The sequence below is a fragment of the Boleophthalmus pectinirostris genome, unplaced genomic scaffold (genome assembly GCF_026225935.1).
Source record: "Boleophthalmus pectinirostris isolate CB_2022bp ecotype Guang Dong unplaced genomic scaffold, ASM2622593v1 HiC_scaffold_13, whole genome shotgun sequence".
In the NCBI taxonomy this organism is placed as follows: domain Eukaryota; kingdom Metazoa; phylum Chordata; class Actinopteri; order Gobiiformes; family Gobiidae; genus Boleophthalmus; species Boleophthalmus pectinirostris.
This window is the reverse complement of record NW_026571036.1, coordinates 9,629,279-9,645,282: the sequence shown is the minus strand read 5'-3', so window position 1 is coordinate 9,645,282 and position 16,004 is coordinate 9,629,279. Positions and strand designations below refer to the sequence as shown.

At 39.7% G+C, this 16,004-nt stretch overlaps 2 protein-coding genes across 2 annotated transcripts; one reads left to right on the top strand and one right to left on the bottom strand.

Annotated features, from left to right (window-relative positions):
- Positions 1-465: 465 nt before the first annotated feature.
- eif2s1b (eukaryotic translation initiation factor 2, subunit 1 alpha b) lies at positions 466-8,871 on the bottom strand. Its single transcript, XM_020929307.2, has 8 exons — positions 8,692-8,871; positions 5,768-6,010; positions 5,151-5,230; positions 4,606-4,757; positions 3,930-4,036; positions 3,732-3,829; positions 2,849-2,992; positions 466-1,175 (listed from the first exon to the last, which is right to left on the bottom strand). The coding sequence occupies exons 2-8, from the start codon at positions 6,006-6,008 to the stop codon at positions 1,050-1,052; spliced, it is 948 nt and encodes a 315-aa protein (XP_020784966.1). The 5' UTR covers positions 6,009-6,010; positions 8,692-8,871; the 3' UTR covers positions 466-1,049.
- Positions 8,872-8,893: 22 nt separating this feature from the next.
- On the top strand, positions 8,894-15,605 carry atp6v1d (ATPase H+ transporting V1 subunit D). Its single transcript, XM_020929312.2, has 9 exons — positions 8,894-9,132; positions 9,578-9,695; positions 10,490-10,569; positions 11,067-11,134; positions 11,211-11,255; positions 11,330-11,433; positions 12,978-13,044; positions 13,123-13,201; positions 14,283-15,605. The coding sequence occupies exons 1-9, from the start codon at positions 9,092-9,094 to the stop codon at positions 14,425-14,427; spliced, it is 747 nt and encodes a 248-aa protein (XP_020784971.1). The 5' UTR covers positions 8,894-9,091; the 3' UTR covers positions 14,428-15,605.
- Positions 15,606-16,004: the final 399 nt, after the last annotated feature.

The following is a 16,004-nucleotide window of genomic DNA, read 5'->3' as shown; positions in this document are numbered from 1 at the left end:
TTTGTTCCAGCTTTAAATCCTCGATCTCGGGAATCGTCTTCTCTGATTGGCTGGTGCCCGGACTCGCACTTCCAGGGTCTCTTCAAACCATCTAGTGTATTCTGATTCCTGACCTAGTCGCTGGAGAGAAATGAAATTGAGAGGCACTAGGTGGCGCCATTACCTCTTAACAGTGGTCTAACAAAGACGAGCGAGCAGAGGTGCAGGTGAAGGGGAATAGGTTTCACATCTGACATTTAGTGGCGAAAAACAAACTTACAGATGGCAGCTTTAAGTTTAGCATTTGTCCTTTGCATTTGACCTGCCCTTCAGGAGCACAACTCTCCAACTCTCGATTCAGCCCAGGACTATCACCTCTTGAGGTTTTAATCTGTCGTGCCTGTTTTGGGTTGATAAAAAGTGCCTGGAGAAAACAAACAAACTCTACACAGACCAGAAAAAAACAAAAAAATAAAGACACATCCATTTCAAAACTTCCAGATGTTTATTGGCGCCACGTGAGAGCTACACAACTATTTGAATCTTCGCAGTAAAAACCAGCACACAGCGGCATAACCCTTTAAATCCAGTTAGCGATGAAACGCCGTGAAATATAAAGACACTGAGCTCTGCTGCGAAAGGGAAGGCCACTGCATGTAAACGCCTTATTTTCAATAAGTGTACTTAAAAATAGTCTATATTTTGGTTTGTGTCCATGTTAGAGGCAGACGTGTGTGTAGGGGTGGGCGATATGGCAAAAATTCTAATTTCCTAGAAGAAAGTTAGCTATTTTGTAGTTCGAAATCACCAAGATATTTCTCTACTTAGCTGTGATTGGTTAAAAGCACCTGTCACTCAAACGGAGCAGGACAGAACAGATTGAGAGAAGCTGGTCGTGCCGTATCGTCCACCCCGACATGTCTGTCTCGTCAAACTTAAACCCAGGTTGTTGGCCGTTGAACGTTAGACGGTAAAAGAATGCGCTATGATAAATATGTGAGACCCGGCGAGTGGCTCTGTCCATAGATACGCATGTCCTGCTCCCATTGTCGGTGGGGTTTGATGGTGTTTTAGTCTTCAGTCTTGGCCTCCATCTCCTCCGCATCGTCGTCTCCGTCCACCTCGGCGTTCTCCCGCTCCAGTCGCTCCAGCTGTCGGGCCAGCTCCGTCTCATCCGTGTCCGTCACCACCTTCGGCTAAAAACAAAAAAAATTGCTGTTTAGAAAAGCAGCTGACCACTTGTTCAGCGCTTTGAAAGACAGTTCCCACGGTTACTGAAATCCTGGAAAAGTCATGGCATTTTGTAAATTCACTGAAAGTTTTGGAAAAGTCATAGAATTTTAGTATCTCTTTCACGCAACTACAGCGTTCTGTTAAATTCTCATGAGGCTATTATGATTATTTCCAAACGTCTGCAGTTTTTGTTTAAAAGAGACAACAATAAATGCACTGACAGTATTTTGAATGGCAAAAAACTATAACCCTTTCCACTCATCTTATGGTTTGATATTAAAATTTAATATATAGCCTTAAAACTATGCTCAATTCTACACATGTAGGTGCCGTAAAGTCATGGAAAATTCACTTTAGGTCATGAAAAATCATGGAAAAGTTTTGAAATTTTGCCAATGAAACAGAGTGAGAACCCTGACTGTAGCTTCCCGGAAAAAAGGCTCATTTTACAAGGTGCATTGCTTTACTTTTCTAATTGAGGGTCCGCCACCTGCTTGTTTCTATAGATATGTCATTGCTCTACCTAGAATGTTCCACAGTGTGACATTAAACAGCTCTACTTTACATTTATTCAATTACAGCTGGTTTTACAGCTCAAAAATACCTAGAAAAACAGATATTCTGACTGTGAGCAGGGTCGCCTTTCCACAGATCTGACCTGTAATTTAGTTTGTTTTAGTCTCCATGAAGATAGAAAGGTTTAATGCCGTACTGTGAAACATTTGCGACAAAGCAGTAACATCTCCATGGAGAAAGAGAAAACAGACCCTGACAGACCCTCCACCAGAAAAGTTACACAATACAGCTTTAAAATGGGACTAAACACCTAAACTCCGCCCACAACTAGGGTTCTGCTAAATCCTGAAATATCATAAAAATGTGAAAATATATTTGGTTCTTAAAAATAGTGACATACTGCAGAATATCACGTGCAAATATCTCGATTATCACATGTATCGCCAGGTCGTGATAACATCGTATCATGAGCCATGTGTACACATTTATACACGTATATATAAACAACAGAAAAATGGTGTTTACACAGAATACATACACATACAAAACACAATTATTTGCGTCAATTTTTGAGCTTATTTAATATTTTCCAATCCCCAAAGCTATTTCGTAAAGAAGCTTCAAGGATCAGGTTGAGCTATACATCAATTTATCAATTTAGACTTATGGATTTATCAATTTACTCCTTTTAGAGCGACAAAAAACCCATAGATACACAATTGACACGAAGTATTGACGTCAACAGTGTGGTTGCCAGGCAGTGTTGTGCACAGAGCCTATTGAAGTGCAAACTGTGTGTGTTTTGACATTTATTAATAGTCAATTCAAACCTACAATTGTACTCTCATGTCCTAAATGTCCTTTCAACTATTCACCTTAGAAAAACATGCAGGACCATCATGGTGAAAACATAAGGCCATTATTTTGGTAGTATTGGAGTAACTGTTTGAAATATTTGTGATTGCAGTAATCGCGCAGCTTTACTGTATTCCCCATTATTAATACATATACATCAGCAGATTTGTGATAACTGTGACGTCTCCTACATCAGACCCACACACAGAGGCAGTGCTTAGAGAATGTTACTTTTGAATAATAATTTTTAAAAAAATGGATTTACCTCCATCTGGATGTTGAAGACCCCTCGCTTCTCCTCGATCTTCTCCTTGATGGCGGCCATGGCTTGGTTGAGCACAGACAGGCCCTCTGTGCGCTCCAGAGTGGTCGTGGTCATCACGTACCGAGGAGGAGCGATTAGGTTGATCTGCAAACAACACGTCACAGTTAAGGCCACTGTACGAAACATGTGAGATGTCAAGACTGGAGACAGGTGCAGGGAGTCTGTATGTAGATCAGAAAGTTTGCATTTAAAAAGGTGCACTATGAAACTTTTCCAGTGAAAGGTCCGCTGCCTGCTCATCTCCCGAGATATTATTGCTTTGCCCAGCATGTTTCATAGTATGGAATTAGACTTATCCAGAGACGAGCAGGTAGTATTTAATGAAAGGTGCACTAAGTGATGTTACCTCAGGTGTGGGCAATTATTTTTTCCATGGGGCAACATGAGAAACAAAATATTGTGGGGGGCCGGGCCAACATGCTTAACTCAATTCTACATAATATTAATTGTATAAGTAAATAAGATTGTTTTGACGAGCTGGTAAAAGTGGTGAGAGTTTATGTTATGACTAAGCAATGAAAAAGTGAGGTTGCCTTACAAAAAATGTAATTTAAAAAACATCTCTAAAATAAAAACAATGCAGCTTTAGCTTATACATGAAGTAAAATGATACAAAATAAACATATTTTAATTCCAAATTATCTTAAACAGGCCGGTCAGAGGTAACCAAAGGGCTGTATGTGGCCCGGGAGCAGGACAATGCCCAGGTCTGTGTTACCTAGAGAACTGGCAACCGAAAACGTGGTGCTTTTCTGATGCAGGACACATTTGTTTACCAACCACTTCTCTGGAAAAAAAACAGCGAAATGAGAGACAGTGTTACCTTGATGGGCATATTTTCTGTGGAGCAGCTGAGTCCAGCTCTCAATGCTTCCTTCACTGCATCGATGCCCTCATAGCCATAACATGCCACCTCAATGTCTGCAGCACAACACATAGAATCATCAGTGAGGAGTAAGACTTTTTCAATGAATGTTTGGAGTTTTAGATGAGTCCCACAGCTGCACGGTGGTGATGCTACCTGCTCTGATCTTTACGGCCTGAGGGGTGAGTCTCCTGTTGATGTTGTCAATGAGCACACTCCTCTCCTCCTCTGACAGCTCCAGCCCGTCCAGGATCGAAGGGTCTCTGAGGGAGCGGACAAAACACATCAACTCTGTGGACTACAGCTGCCATTATCATCAGCATCATCATCATCATCATCTAACCCCACCCACTTTTAGATTTAGAAATCTCATCTTTGACTGGCACTGCTCTCGAGGAAGACCAAACCTCCCCCACCTCACAGTAATTAATTTTAAAAGGTGCACTATGCAACTTTTTCTTGTGGAGAATCTACCACCTGCTTATCTTTATCAAGTTTATCCAAATTTATTTCTTTGCCTGGAATGTTCTACTGTATGGCAATAAAACATTTATTTTGCATTTAAGTACAGTGAAATACATGTATTTTTACTGTGAACTGGCCAGTTTTTCCACAGATCTGTAGTCTGGTGTAGTCTCCTGCTTGTCTCAGTAGTAGATGTTTAATGCCATACTGTGGAACATTTCTATGGAAACAACCAGGTGTCTATGTCATTTTTCCACAAGCAAAAATTACATGATGCATCTTTAACATTTTACTACTAGCTCAAAGGAACCTATAAACCATGAAAGTGGTGAAATAATGAATTAAACCAGATAATATCAGCACTCACGACACAGCCTGTTTGAAGACGTCATAAGCTCCATAACCGGGCCTTTTGTATTTCTCATCAAAGACCCAGGCCGTGCGCTGGTACAGACTCTCGAGCTGCTCGTCTTTACTGTACTCCAGCACCTCAGCCACGTGCCGCAGGATACTGTAAACCTACACACACACAGACACACACAGACACAGGGAAACTTATTATCAGTGCTACAAGTGCAGTGGGGATAAACTTAATGTTCACTTTCTTATTAGCTCAGTCCACAAAAATACCTTTTAAAACAGTGAGCAAGTATCAGAGGTTGGATTTCAGTTGACAAAACATCCACCCAAAGTAATGTTTGTTTGTTTTTTCATCAGATACCTCTTTACAGATTTCAGCAATTGTTTATTATGACAAATGAGCAATCATTACGTAGCTGTATTCCAGATGTATTGTTTTGTATATAATAAAACACTAAGGTAGTAGAGATAGGTGACAGCTTCTGACAGACTAACTTTGACGTGAATCATTTGTTCAATAAAAAGACTGCCATTATAAAACCATGTACTTACAGTTTTGGATTTAGTAAATTTATCTTCACACTTGATGGCCTCCTCTGGAGACACTCTTCTTTTGGACAAATCAATGTATCCTGAAAAGAAAAAACAAATAAAGTATGCAGTAAAGCAATGAGGGATTTAAAGCCGGACAACAGAACAACACCACATCAAAATCCAGGGCAAAATGAGCACTAAACAAAAAATAAACCAAAACCAATTCAACTAAAGCAAGGGTCCCCAAACCCCGGGCTGTGGGTCGTTTGGTACTGGGCCGCGAAAGTGCAAGCCCCCCCTCCCATACACTGTGTGGGCTGCACCAGAACTAAACCAGAACTAAACCAGGTGTAAACCAGGTCTAAAACAGGATTTAGTCAGGACTTAACCATGCCTCCTCTCATAAAAAGGTTGGGGAGCACTGAATTAAAGGACTAAACTGAGCCCAAACCAGGACTAAAATAATGTTACACACTGTTACACATTCAGTATCTCGATAGCTTTGCAGTACCCATCTCACAAATCTGGTTAAAAAGGTTTTAAAAGTGCAATTGATGTTTATAATAAAATCTTAATACTGTATTGCCTTTTGAAGAGCTGAACTTAATCGTGTGCAGTCGTCAGGAGTCTGTTACCTTTCTCCTTGTCCACCCTGATGACAACCACACACTCGTTGCGTCCGATGCGGATGAGTTTGTTGATGGAGCGGATACGTCTCCTGGACAGCTCGCTCAAGAGGATCATGCCCTCGATGTTGTTGTACTCCAGCAGACTGACGTATGCGCCCATCTCTGCGATGGAGCGCACGTTCACCATCACCACATCCTCCACCTCCGGGAAACGGTGCTGATAGAACCGACAGCTGAGCCCCGGCATCGCTGCAACACCACACAGTCACAACAAGTTACAGATGAGAAAATAGATGATCGGCCAATATGTTTGTTTTTTTTCATGTCTAATGCTGATAAAGATTGTTTAGATTCTGGAAAAAACACTATATTTTAGTTGCAATTGTTAGGGTTGGTTTCGATTGATTTCACTTAAATTAAGTAATTTAAAGTGATTTGAATTTACGAAAATTTCACCCACAGCTCTTTCTTACCACAAACCTAAGAGAACTGTGTCGTAATGTTTTGTGCAGTACCGTTGTCGCACTAAGAATTCAAATTAAGCTGTATGTACTAGGGGTGTGCAAAAATATCAAAAATATAGATATCAGGGACTGCTGTATCGATATATCGCCAAGAGTATTTTTTTGGTACATTTTACTAAATTATTTTGTTACAGCGCTACAATTTTGTTGCTTGTTTAGAGCAAGAAACATTTGACATTTTCACTGTTTTGAGGATTAAAATGGGCGTGTTTCATTTTTACTCTGCACAAGAAGTGGTTTAACAAAGACTTTTAGTGTTACAGTCATGATTTAGCCATTATTTTTTACTGAACCATATCGAATCGTTTTGAAATATATCGTATTGAACCGAAAGTGCACAGTATCGAGGTATGTATCGTACTGGCAACTTCTTAATGATACCCTGTCCTGGTGTGCACTCTAAAGGAAGAAGGATAACCCAACCAAAATATCGCCTTGTGCTGGAGATTTAAGACCGATGGTTGATATTTTACACTTTTTAGGACTGACTTGATATATCAGTCAACCAATACATCGGTCTAATTCCACTAGAGAGGGGACAATTTTTGTACAACTTGTTGGAAGCAAGTTATAGGAGATCTTGTACCAGTCTGTGGTGGCCAGCACTCTGTACTTGGCTGTGGTCTGCTGCAGGAGTGACACCAGTTAAAGGGACATTGGGCTGATTGACAAACTGATCCGTAAAGCTGGTCACGTGATCCGCTGTGACCTAGAGACATGTGTCACAGTGAGGGACAGGAGGACACTGGACAAACTGCTCTCCATCATGGACACCCCTGCTCACCTAAAATATACCCATAATACTCCCTACAACAGTACAACAACTCACCCCTGCACCAGACTATAGAGGGAAAGAGGAGCTCATTCTCCAACAGGCTCCTACAGCTCCACTCGAACAGTGAGAGATACAGGACTACTATAATACTCCCTACAACTGTACAACAACTCAAACTCACTCTTATGTAACATAATACTCCCTACAACTGTACAACAACTCACCCTTATGTAACAGATAATACTCCCTACAACTTGAACTGTTTCCTTAGGACCTCTTATATATAACTGTGATACACTGCATTTATATTACGATTTTTACTTTCTATTAGGGGTGTAACGGTACATGTATTTGTGCCGACGTTCAGTTCGGTGCAGGGTGGTGCACGAGTGAACCAGTTTTTTTAAACATTCCCAGTATGTGGTGGTTGGTAATAAAATTGTGAAACAAATGCATAATTAAGGAAAATTGTTCTGTACTCAGCCGTAATGTATCTTGTCCTGGTTTAGTCCCGTCTAGTGACGTCTAGTACCTTATAGTATCTGGGTTAGTCCCGGTCTATTATCTGGTTTAGTCTCGTCTAGTACCGGTCTAGTACCTTATAGTACCTGGGTTAGTCCCGGCCTAGTCTGATCTAGTACCTTATAGTACCTAGTCTATTCCCGGTTTAGTCCAGTCTAGTACCTGGTTTAGTCCCGGTTTAGTCCGGTCTAGTACCTGGTCTAGTCCCTTATACTACCTGGGTTAGTCCAGGTCTAGTCCCATCTAGTACCTTATAGAACTTGGTCTATTCCCGGTTTAGTCCGGTCTAGTACCTTATAGTACCTGGTCTAGTCCCAGTTTAGTCCAGTCTAGTATTTGTTTTATTCCGGTCTAGTACCTTACCTGGTTTAGTATCTGGTTTAGTATCTGGTTTAGTACCTGGTTTAGTACCTGGTTTAGTACCTGGTTTAGTACCTGGTTTAGTACCTGGTTTAGTCCGTGGTATAGTCCAGTCTAGTACCTGGCTTGTCCCTAGTACCTGTAGTACCTGGTTTGGTCTATGCAGTCTATGTGGCTATAATCACATTTTCTTCGTGTTTTTGTCATTTTTAAGCAGCTTTTTTGTATTTTACCTAAACAAATGACAGTTTAAGTCTCTCTTTACTGTTGGCAGGGATCAGATTAGTCAAAAAAAAAATTGTGACATCTGGAACATTTCCTGTACAGATCAGTGGCTTTGGATAAATCTGCTGGGACAGGGGACACGGTGCTCCAAACTGGGACTGTCCCGGGTAAATAGGGACGCCTGGTCACCCTCGCAATGTCCCGTAATATTAAAGCTGAGTAAAACCACTGGGAATGTGTTTTTGAGCAATGAATGAGGATGATGCAATTCAACAGAAACAGATTCCTCCTCGGATCGCTACAAGCACGCGTATTATCGACATTTCACAACTATTCACGTGACTAACTTTGATGAAAACGTTAATACGACTGATGCCGAATAAAAGTGTTATTTTGATATTTTTTATTTCGTCCATGAAGTGCACGCGCCGGCTCCAGCTCTTCCTCACATGCGGAGTTAGCGCTTTAGCTCGCGGCTAACACGCGCCGCACCTCAACAACACGATCAAACCTCCCGAACTCACCTGTGTCATATAGTCCTGCTCTCTTACAGTGGAATGTTCCGTATTGTCTCTTTTCGGCGGCTTTTCACGCGCTCGGTTCCGTGTATTTGACGCAGATCTCGGGCCCCGCTAGCTCACGTACATGGGTGTGCTAATGCTAATGCTAAAGCTACGACCCGGAGAAGATCGTGCGGCGCATGCGCAGAGGGCTTCGTCTCCGGCGCTGTCACGTGACCACATCAGCTGATCAGCGTCGCGGAACAGGACACATCACGAACATCCATCTATGCGCCTAATCCTGCACAAAACACTCATATTTATCGATCGCATGTTTAGATCTATATGTTAGGAGTACGTATTTATATTTAGAGTTAGATTATTTTAGTCGTGATCGTTGTATTTTCGACCAAAGGACAAGAAGATGTCGGGGAAAGACAGGATCGACGTATTCCCCTCTAGAATGTAAGCTGCTTGCTGCTTAGCTTCTCACGGCTAACATTTACTTATTACACCTTAATTAATGTAAAATAACGCGGTTTACAGTGTGTTTGTTGTCTTAATAGTTAATAGGAAGTCCTGGTTTGGTTCCTGCACTAGTAGTATGTTATAAAAGAGGAACATCCTATATTTTATCATGTGATTGCCCATCAGCCTGCTGTGAGTTGTCAGCCTTGAGTGAATGAATGGATACTGAAAGAAAGAATGAAACTTTAGGGTTTACACTTTGAGAAGTATAGAATAGTGACTTGTAAAAGGGTGGAGAGGATGAAGGAGAGGCTGATGACTGTTACACTGCAGATTATGGAGTACATTTTGAGAGGTTTGAGAGGCAGAGATGACTGCAGAGTGACTGAAAGGCATTTTTTTTCAATCATACAAAGTTCTAAGTATTGCTGTGTGTTCCCAGGGCTCAGACCATTATGAAGGCTCGTCTGAAAGGGGCTCAGACGGGACGCAACCTGCTCAAGAAGAAGTCTGACGCCCTCTCCATGCGTTTCCGTCAGATTCTACGCAAAATCATCGAAGTCAGTAACTTGTACACATGTAAACAATGACCGTTAGTTTACCTGTTCACTTTGTGGCCATAGTTCATTGTAAAAAACTTCCACAAGACACCTGTGGCACGGCAGCCGCGGGGTCTTAAAAAGGTCTTAAAGTTCATGTTCCTAAATTAAGGCCTTAAAAAGTCTTAAATGATGTTGTCCAAGTCTTATTTTTTCCACAAAGGTCTTAAATTTCACTAACCTATTTTTTGTATACTCCACTAGGCTGCAATGCAATGTTAAATGGAGGGAGGGGGAAAAAAAACAATGTCAAATCATGTAACATGGATGAACTTCTAATTTGGAGTCTGCACAAACAATACTTTGGTTTCTGGCGCTGGCAGCAATGAGTAAATAATCAGTAGAGTGGAGGAAGATGTTGGATGGATCATGGGGAAGTGTTGGTTTAATCCATAGAGGCTCTTAGATTCTAGGTATAGTAGTTGGTTCGTCATTATTAGAATTGGATCTGGTGTTTTTCGCCCGCATAATGGATGCGATGTTGGTCTTAATTTTCATTTAAGTCGTCTTAAAAAGGCCTTAAAAAAGTCTTAAATTTGGGGTAGTCAAACCTGGGGATACCGTGTGTAGCTTACCACCATGAGTGTGAAGTAAATGAATAATGCACCAAATTGTAAAGTGACTTGGAGCATCTGGAAAACCTCTATTTACGTCTAATACATTATTATTACTTTATTATAAGTCTAATTTGTGTATATGCACACTGTGAACTTGCTGCGTAAATAAAGCTGATGTTTATTTGAATCTTTTCTCAGACAAAGACCAAAATGGGAGAGGTGATGAGGGAGGCGGCCTTCTCTTTGGCTGAGGCCAAGTTTGCTGCTGGAGACTTTAGGTGAGATATGACACAGCTGTTTAGTCTGTGGAGCTCCTGTAGGGGAGGTTTAGAGAGATTTCCAGGACAAGGCTTATAACTTACAGAGGCCCCAAAAAAATCAAATATACAAAAACTTCAATACATTTGAACATAGTCTGACAGATGTTGAAAGAGATGACGAGAAGCAGAACTTATGTAACTTCAATATTACGAAATACTAATAGGTATAGTATACTGTGTAACATACAGTTATCAAAATTTTGTCATTAAATGTAGTAGTTGTGTTTTAAAAATCCACTAAACTTCACCAGACTGGCCTCAAATGACCTTCCCTTTAATTTAATCAGCTATTGTTTTTTTTGTCTGGCTACTTCCACCTTACACAGGCATTGTCTTTGTAACTGCTGCTGCCATTTTTATGTTTTGTACTTGGAGTGGGAGCACAATAGCTACTTTCAATCCATATTTTAAATTAGACAACATTTTAATTTGTAATGTAATACTCTTTTTCTCAGCACTACTATCATCCAGAATGTCAACAAAGCCCAAGTGAAAGTCCGAGCCAAGAAGGACAACGTTGCAGGTGTGAATTTAAACTACATTTTAACTTCATCTACACATACAATATATTCATTTTTATAACTTGTTTTTGCAATTAGGTGTTACTCTGCCTGTTTTCGAGCACTACCAGGAGGGAGGGGACAGTAAGTCACGCCTCAGCTGCAAAGTATCGTAACTTTTTAATACCATTCTAACACCACTTCCTTTGTGTTTGTAGGTTATGAGTTGACTGGTTTGGCCCGAGGAGGAGAGCAGTTGTCCCGGTTGAAGAGGAACTATGCCCGTGCCGTGGAGCTGCTCGTGGAGTTGGCCTCTTTACAGGTAGGGGGCGCTCTTTTGCACTCATTAGCGCTGTTGGTTGCTTCAGAGGTTCAGCTAGAAATGTGCAAATTTAGGCTGCATTAAAAAATCCTCGTCACAAAGACACATGGAGTTGTGTTTTGTTTCATTCACACATGTTTAACTCACAAATCCTGCGTATTTAGGTTCTTCTCTTAAACTGAAAACGCTCTGTTCCACCTTGTGATGTCATGTGGTAGTACAGGAAGCGCTCCATTGTGTTTTTAATCCAATCCACTATATATATATTTTTTTTTATAGAGCACATTACACAAACAGTTTCCAAAGTGCTGCACAAATACATACTAATAACAACAGCAACAATAATATAATGATACAATAAACTCTCAGATTTAATCATACTCGTCTTAAATTGATAAAACCAGTAAAATAAAATGAGAGCAAAACCATAGAATAGCAATAAATAAGTAAAACCGATAAAGTACAATAAAAATAAATAAAATACACAGAGGAATACACTACTCACGCGGTGTTAAAAGCCAGAGAATAAAAGTGGGTCTTAAGACGAGACTTAAAACACTCCACTGTGGGGGCTGTTCAGACGTGGGGGGGCAGTTCATGCATGATTTCAGTCCTAGAATTGCCCATCGCTTCTGAACTAAATTTAAAAGGTAGCTGGTAATTTGAAAATTACCACTACATGGACATTACAAGGTTGAACAGAGCATTTTGAGGTTTGGAGATGTAAACAGATTAATAAACCAGGATTAATCAAACAAGTGTAAATGAAAAAAACAAAAACAAAAATACAACTCCTTATATGTTTTTGATGAGGTAACATTATAACATCGCTTAAAGTTCATGAGCAGACATGTCAAACTCAGGCCCAGGGGTTAAATTTGGCCCGCGACATCGTATCAAACATGTTTTAGAGCTGGCCCATCTTCTACAGATAGGCTATAGATACATTATTTATTTTAAATTTAGTTATTATTTTATATTTTATTTGTTCTGGAATCAATGTTTAAGCAAAACTATTATTAAACATTTATTTTAATAAGAAAAAGTTTAACATTACATATCTCGAAAGAAGAGAAAACCTGCAGATGTTGTTGAAAATTTTAAATAAATATTTAGTTTGGCCCACGGCTTAGTCCCTGTTTTTAATTTCGGCCTCTGTGAATTTGAGTTTGACACCCCTGCACATGAGAGTCAATGTTGTGTAACAAGACCTTTAAACCAGTAACTGCTTGGGCTACATACCCTCCTTTTAAACATCTTAGACAAACTTTATTGATCTAGAAGGGAAATTATTTGGACACAGTAGCTCACACATCACAATATAATGTAATAACAAAGAGCAAAAAATAGAAATGGTAACAATAAATTTGACATACGTAGCAAAAAAGACAGCAAGAGACAGATATAAATGTACAAGTCAAAATAAAATAGAAAAATAAGTAATAAATAAAATATGAAATCTCTGCTTTATACGAGAGGTCATAGGCAGACAGTGCAACAAATATCTGTATAATCGTGAATATCTGTATAATCTTACTTTACAGACTTCTTTTGTGACTCTGGACGAGGCCATAAAGATCACCAACCGGCGTGTGAATGCTATTGAACACGGTACTTCATTTAACATAAAAATACTGCAGTACTTACAGTCGTGAAGTGCAGGGTTTATCGTGTGGTGTTCCTTTGCAGTGATCATTCCCAGGATCGACCGCACACTCACCTACATCATCACAGAGCTGGATGAGCGGGAACGAGAGGAGTTTTACAGGTACTGAGTTTATTAGGCACAGGTTTGAGAACGAGAAATCCACCCTTTGGTCTTTTTTTTTGACTTTTTTCAAATTAATTACACCGCAAATTTCTCTGATCTGGCCAAGATTTTAAAACTTATACCAGGTTATTCAAGTTGTTTTCAGATTTACTATTTACTTACTAGTTCTGAGATGCTTCATTCTAGTCTAGAGGTGGTTAATTTTAAGATAACTTGTCAAGTAAAATGATCTGTCCATGCAGCAAGATAATTTCACTACTTTTAAGTCATTTTCTGATAGATTTAAATGTGATATAACTGTAATCGCTGCTCTGTCTGAAGCTCTGTTACTTAAATTAGACTTTAATCTGAGTTGTCTTTTAACACAATCTGACCAGAAAGAACTGATTTGGACTTTATAGTCACAAGCCATACATTTAGTCCTGGTTTAGTCCTGGTTTAGACCTGGTTTAGACCTGGTTCAGTCCTGGTTTTATCCTGGTGTAGTCCTGGTTTAGTCCTGGTTTAGTCCTGGTTCAGTCCTGGTTCAGTCCTGGTTTAGTCCTGGTTTAGTCCTGGTTTAGACCTGGTTTAGACCTGGTTCAGTCCTGGTTTTATCCTGGTGTAGTCCTGGTTTAGTTCTGGTTCAGTCCTGGTTTAGTCCTGGTTTAGTCCTGGTTTAGACCTGGTTTAGACCTGGTTCAGTTCTGTTTTAGACCTGGTTGAGTCCTGGTTTAAACCTGTTTCAGTCCTGGTTTAGACCTGGTTCAGTCCTGGTTCAGTTCTGCTTTAGTCCTGGTTCAGTCCTGGTTTAGACCTGGTTTAGTCCTGGTTCAGTTCTGCTTTAGTCCTGGTTCAGTCCTGGTTTAGACCTGGTTCAGTGCTGGTTCAGTGCTGGTTTAGTCCTGGTTTAGTCCTGGTTTAGTCCTGGTTCAGTTCTGCTTTAGTCCTGGTTTAGACCTGATTTAGACCTGATTTAGAGCTGGTTTAGTCCTGGTTTAGTCCTGGTCTGTCTGTGATGAGGAAACAACATTATAACAAGACTAAAACTTCACAAGCTTAATGCAGGATATAACCCAGTGTGACTCTTTGTGCTCAGGCTGAAGAAAATCCAGGAGAAGAAGAAGCAGCTGAGGGAGAAGACGGAGAAGGAGATCGCGGCTCGTTTGGCTAAGCTCGGCCCGATCGCGGAGCCGGCCAACATGCTGACGGAGGAGGCTGACGAGGACCTGCTCTTCGAATAAAAACCGTGCACCTCGTCGCCGCTACAATATTTATTCTGTGCCTCGCGGGCCACATTCATGTCTTCTCACTCACCCTGATGGAAGTTGTTTTCGTGTCTGTGTTTGAATGTGTGATTTATTGTGTTGGAAACATTGTCACTGTAATTTTACAACTTAAAGGAGCTGTATTACGCACATTTTTCATCTAATTTAATGTTGTTTCTTAATTGCAAACAGACCTGGAGTTGTGTTTTGTTTCATTTACACATGTTTAACACAGAAATCCTGCTTATTTAGGCTGTTTTCTTTTCTCAAACGCACTTAATTCCACCTTGTGACGTGAAAATTGCTAAAAAATAGTGTGTTAACTTTAAAACCATTACTTGATGACGTCGTAAGGTGTAACTCCAGGTCTGTTTTTAGGAGGTAACAACATTATAACACGACTTAAAGCTCACAGGAGTCAATTTAGCGCAATATAGGACCTTTAAAGAACTTAAAGGAGATGTGTTAAATGCAAAAATACTTTTTTGCACCTGATTTTTGTTGTTTGTCATCGAAGACATGTCTGGAGTTGCGTATTTTTTCATCTTAGTACATTCAAGTGGCTTCAAATTATCATTAAATCCTAAAAACAAGGCTAAAAGCTGTAAGTAAACAGCTGAAAACATGGAAGTAAGTTGAATAGCTGAGTAGTTTAATCATAAGAATAAGTTTGGTTTAAGTTTATGGACTTTAAAAACAAAAACAAGCTCTTTTTGTGTCAGGAGAATGACTAAATATGTGGGATTACTCATATAAACTTGCATAAATTGAACGAAACACAACTCAAAGTATGTTTTTGATGACATAAAACTGGTTAAAATGTGCAAAAAAAAAAGTAAATCTAGCATAATACGTCTCCTTTAAGAAATTGCAACTTGTCACTCATGCCTTGGCAGTAAAGATGATTATTTTGTGTGAATAAAGTTGTACATATCTCTATATAAAGCCATTGCATGCTGTAAAAACGTGGTGGAGTGGTTGGAGTAGAGTACAAATATGACTTAAGGTTTAAACCTCTGTGGAGGACGTTGTTTACCGTTGAACCAAACCTGTATGTATTTTTGATTTGTCCTGAATTAGTGTAAAACATGGAGTGTACATGACCAAGACTGAGCATTTCATCAAAAATAAACGTGTTATGTAACTGAAATGAAGTGAACTTGAAGTTGTATTTTTTAAGTGACAGGTTGGACAACTAATTTCACTAAAACGCACTTAAGAAGATCCATCAGATTTCAAATTGTACATCCTGGTTGGAAATCTTGACATCACATTAGGGAATTTCATATCTGTTATTTATCAACCACAGAAATGATTATTTGACAAATAAAAATGTAAAAAAAAATCCCTTTATTTTATGGAAATAATGTTAATCTGTCAGAATTTGGACGTGTGTATAAATTGTGTTAAAGGTTTGGTACAGAATTCTCCCAGTGTGTTGTCATCAAAATAGATCTCTCTAAAATAGAAGTCGACCTCCTGCAATTTGTTTTGTACATTTTCTTCACAAATGACTTATTGTCTATTTACAACAGGTAATATCCCACCAAATT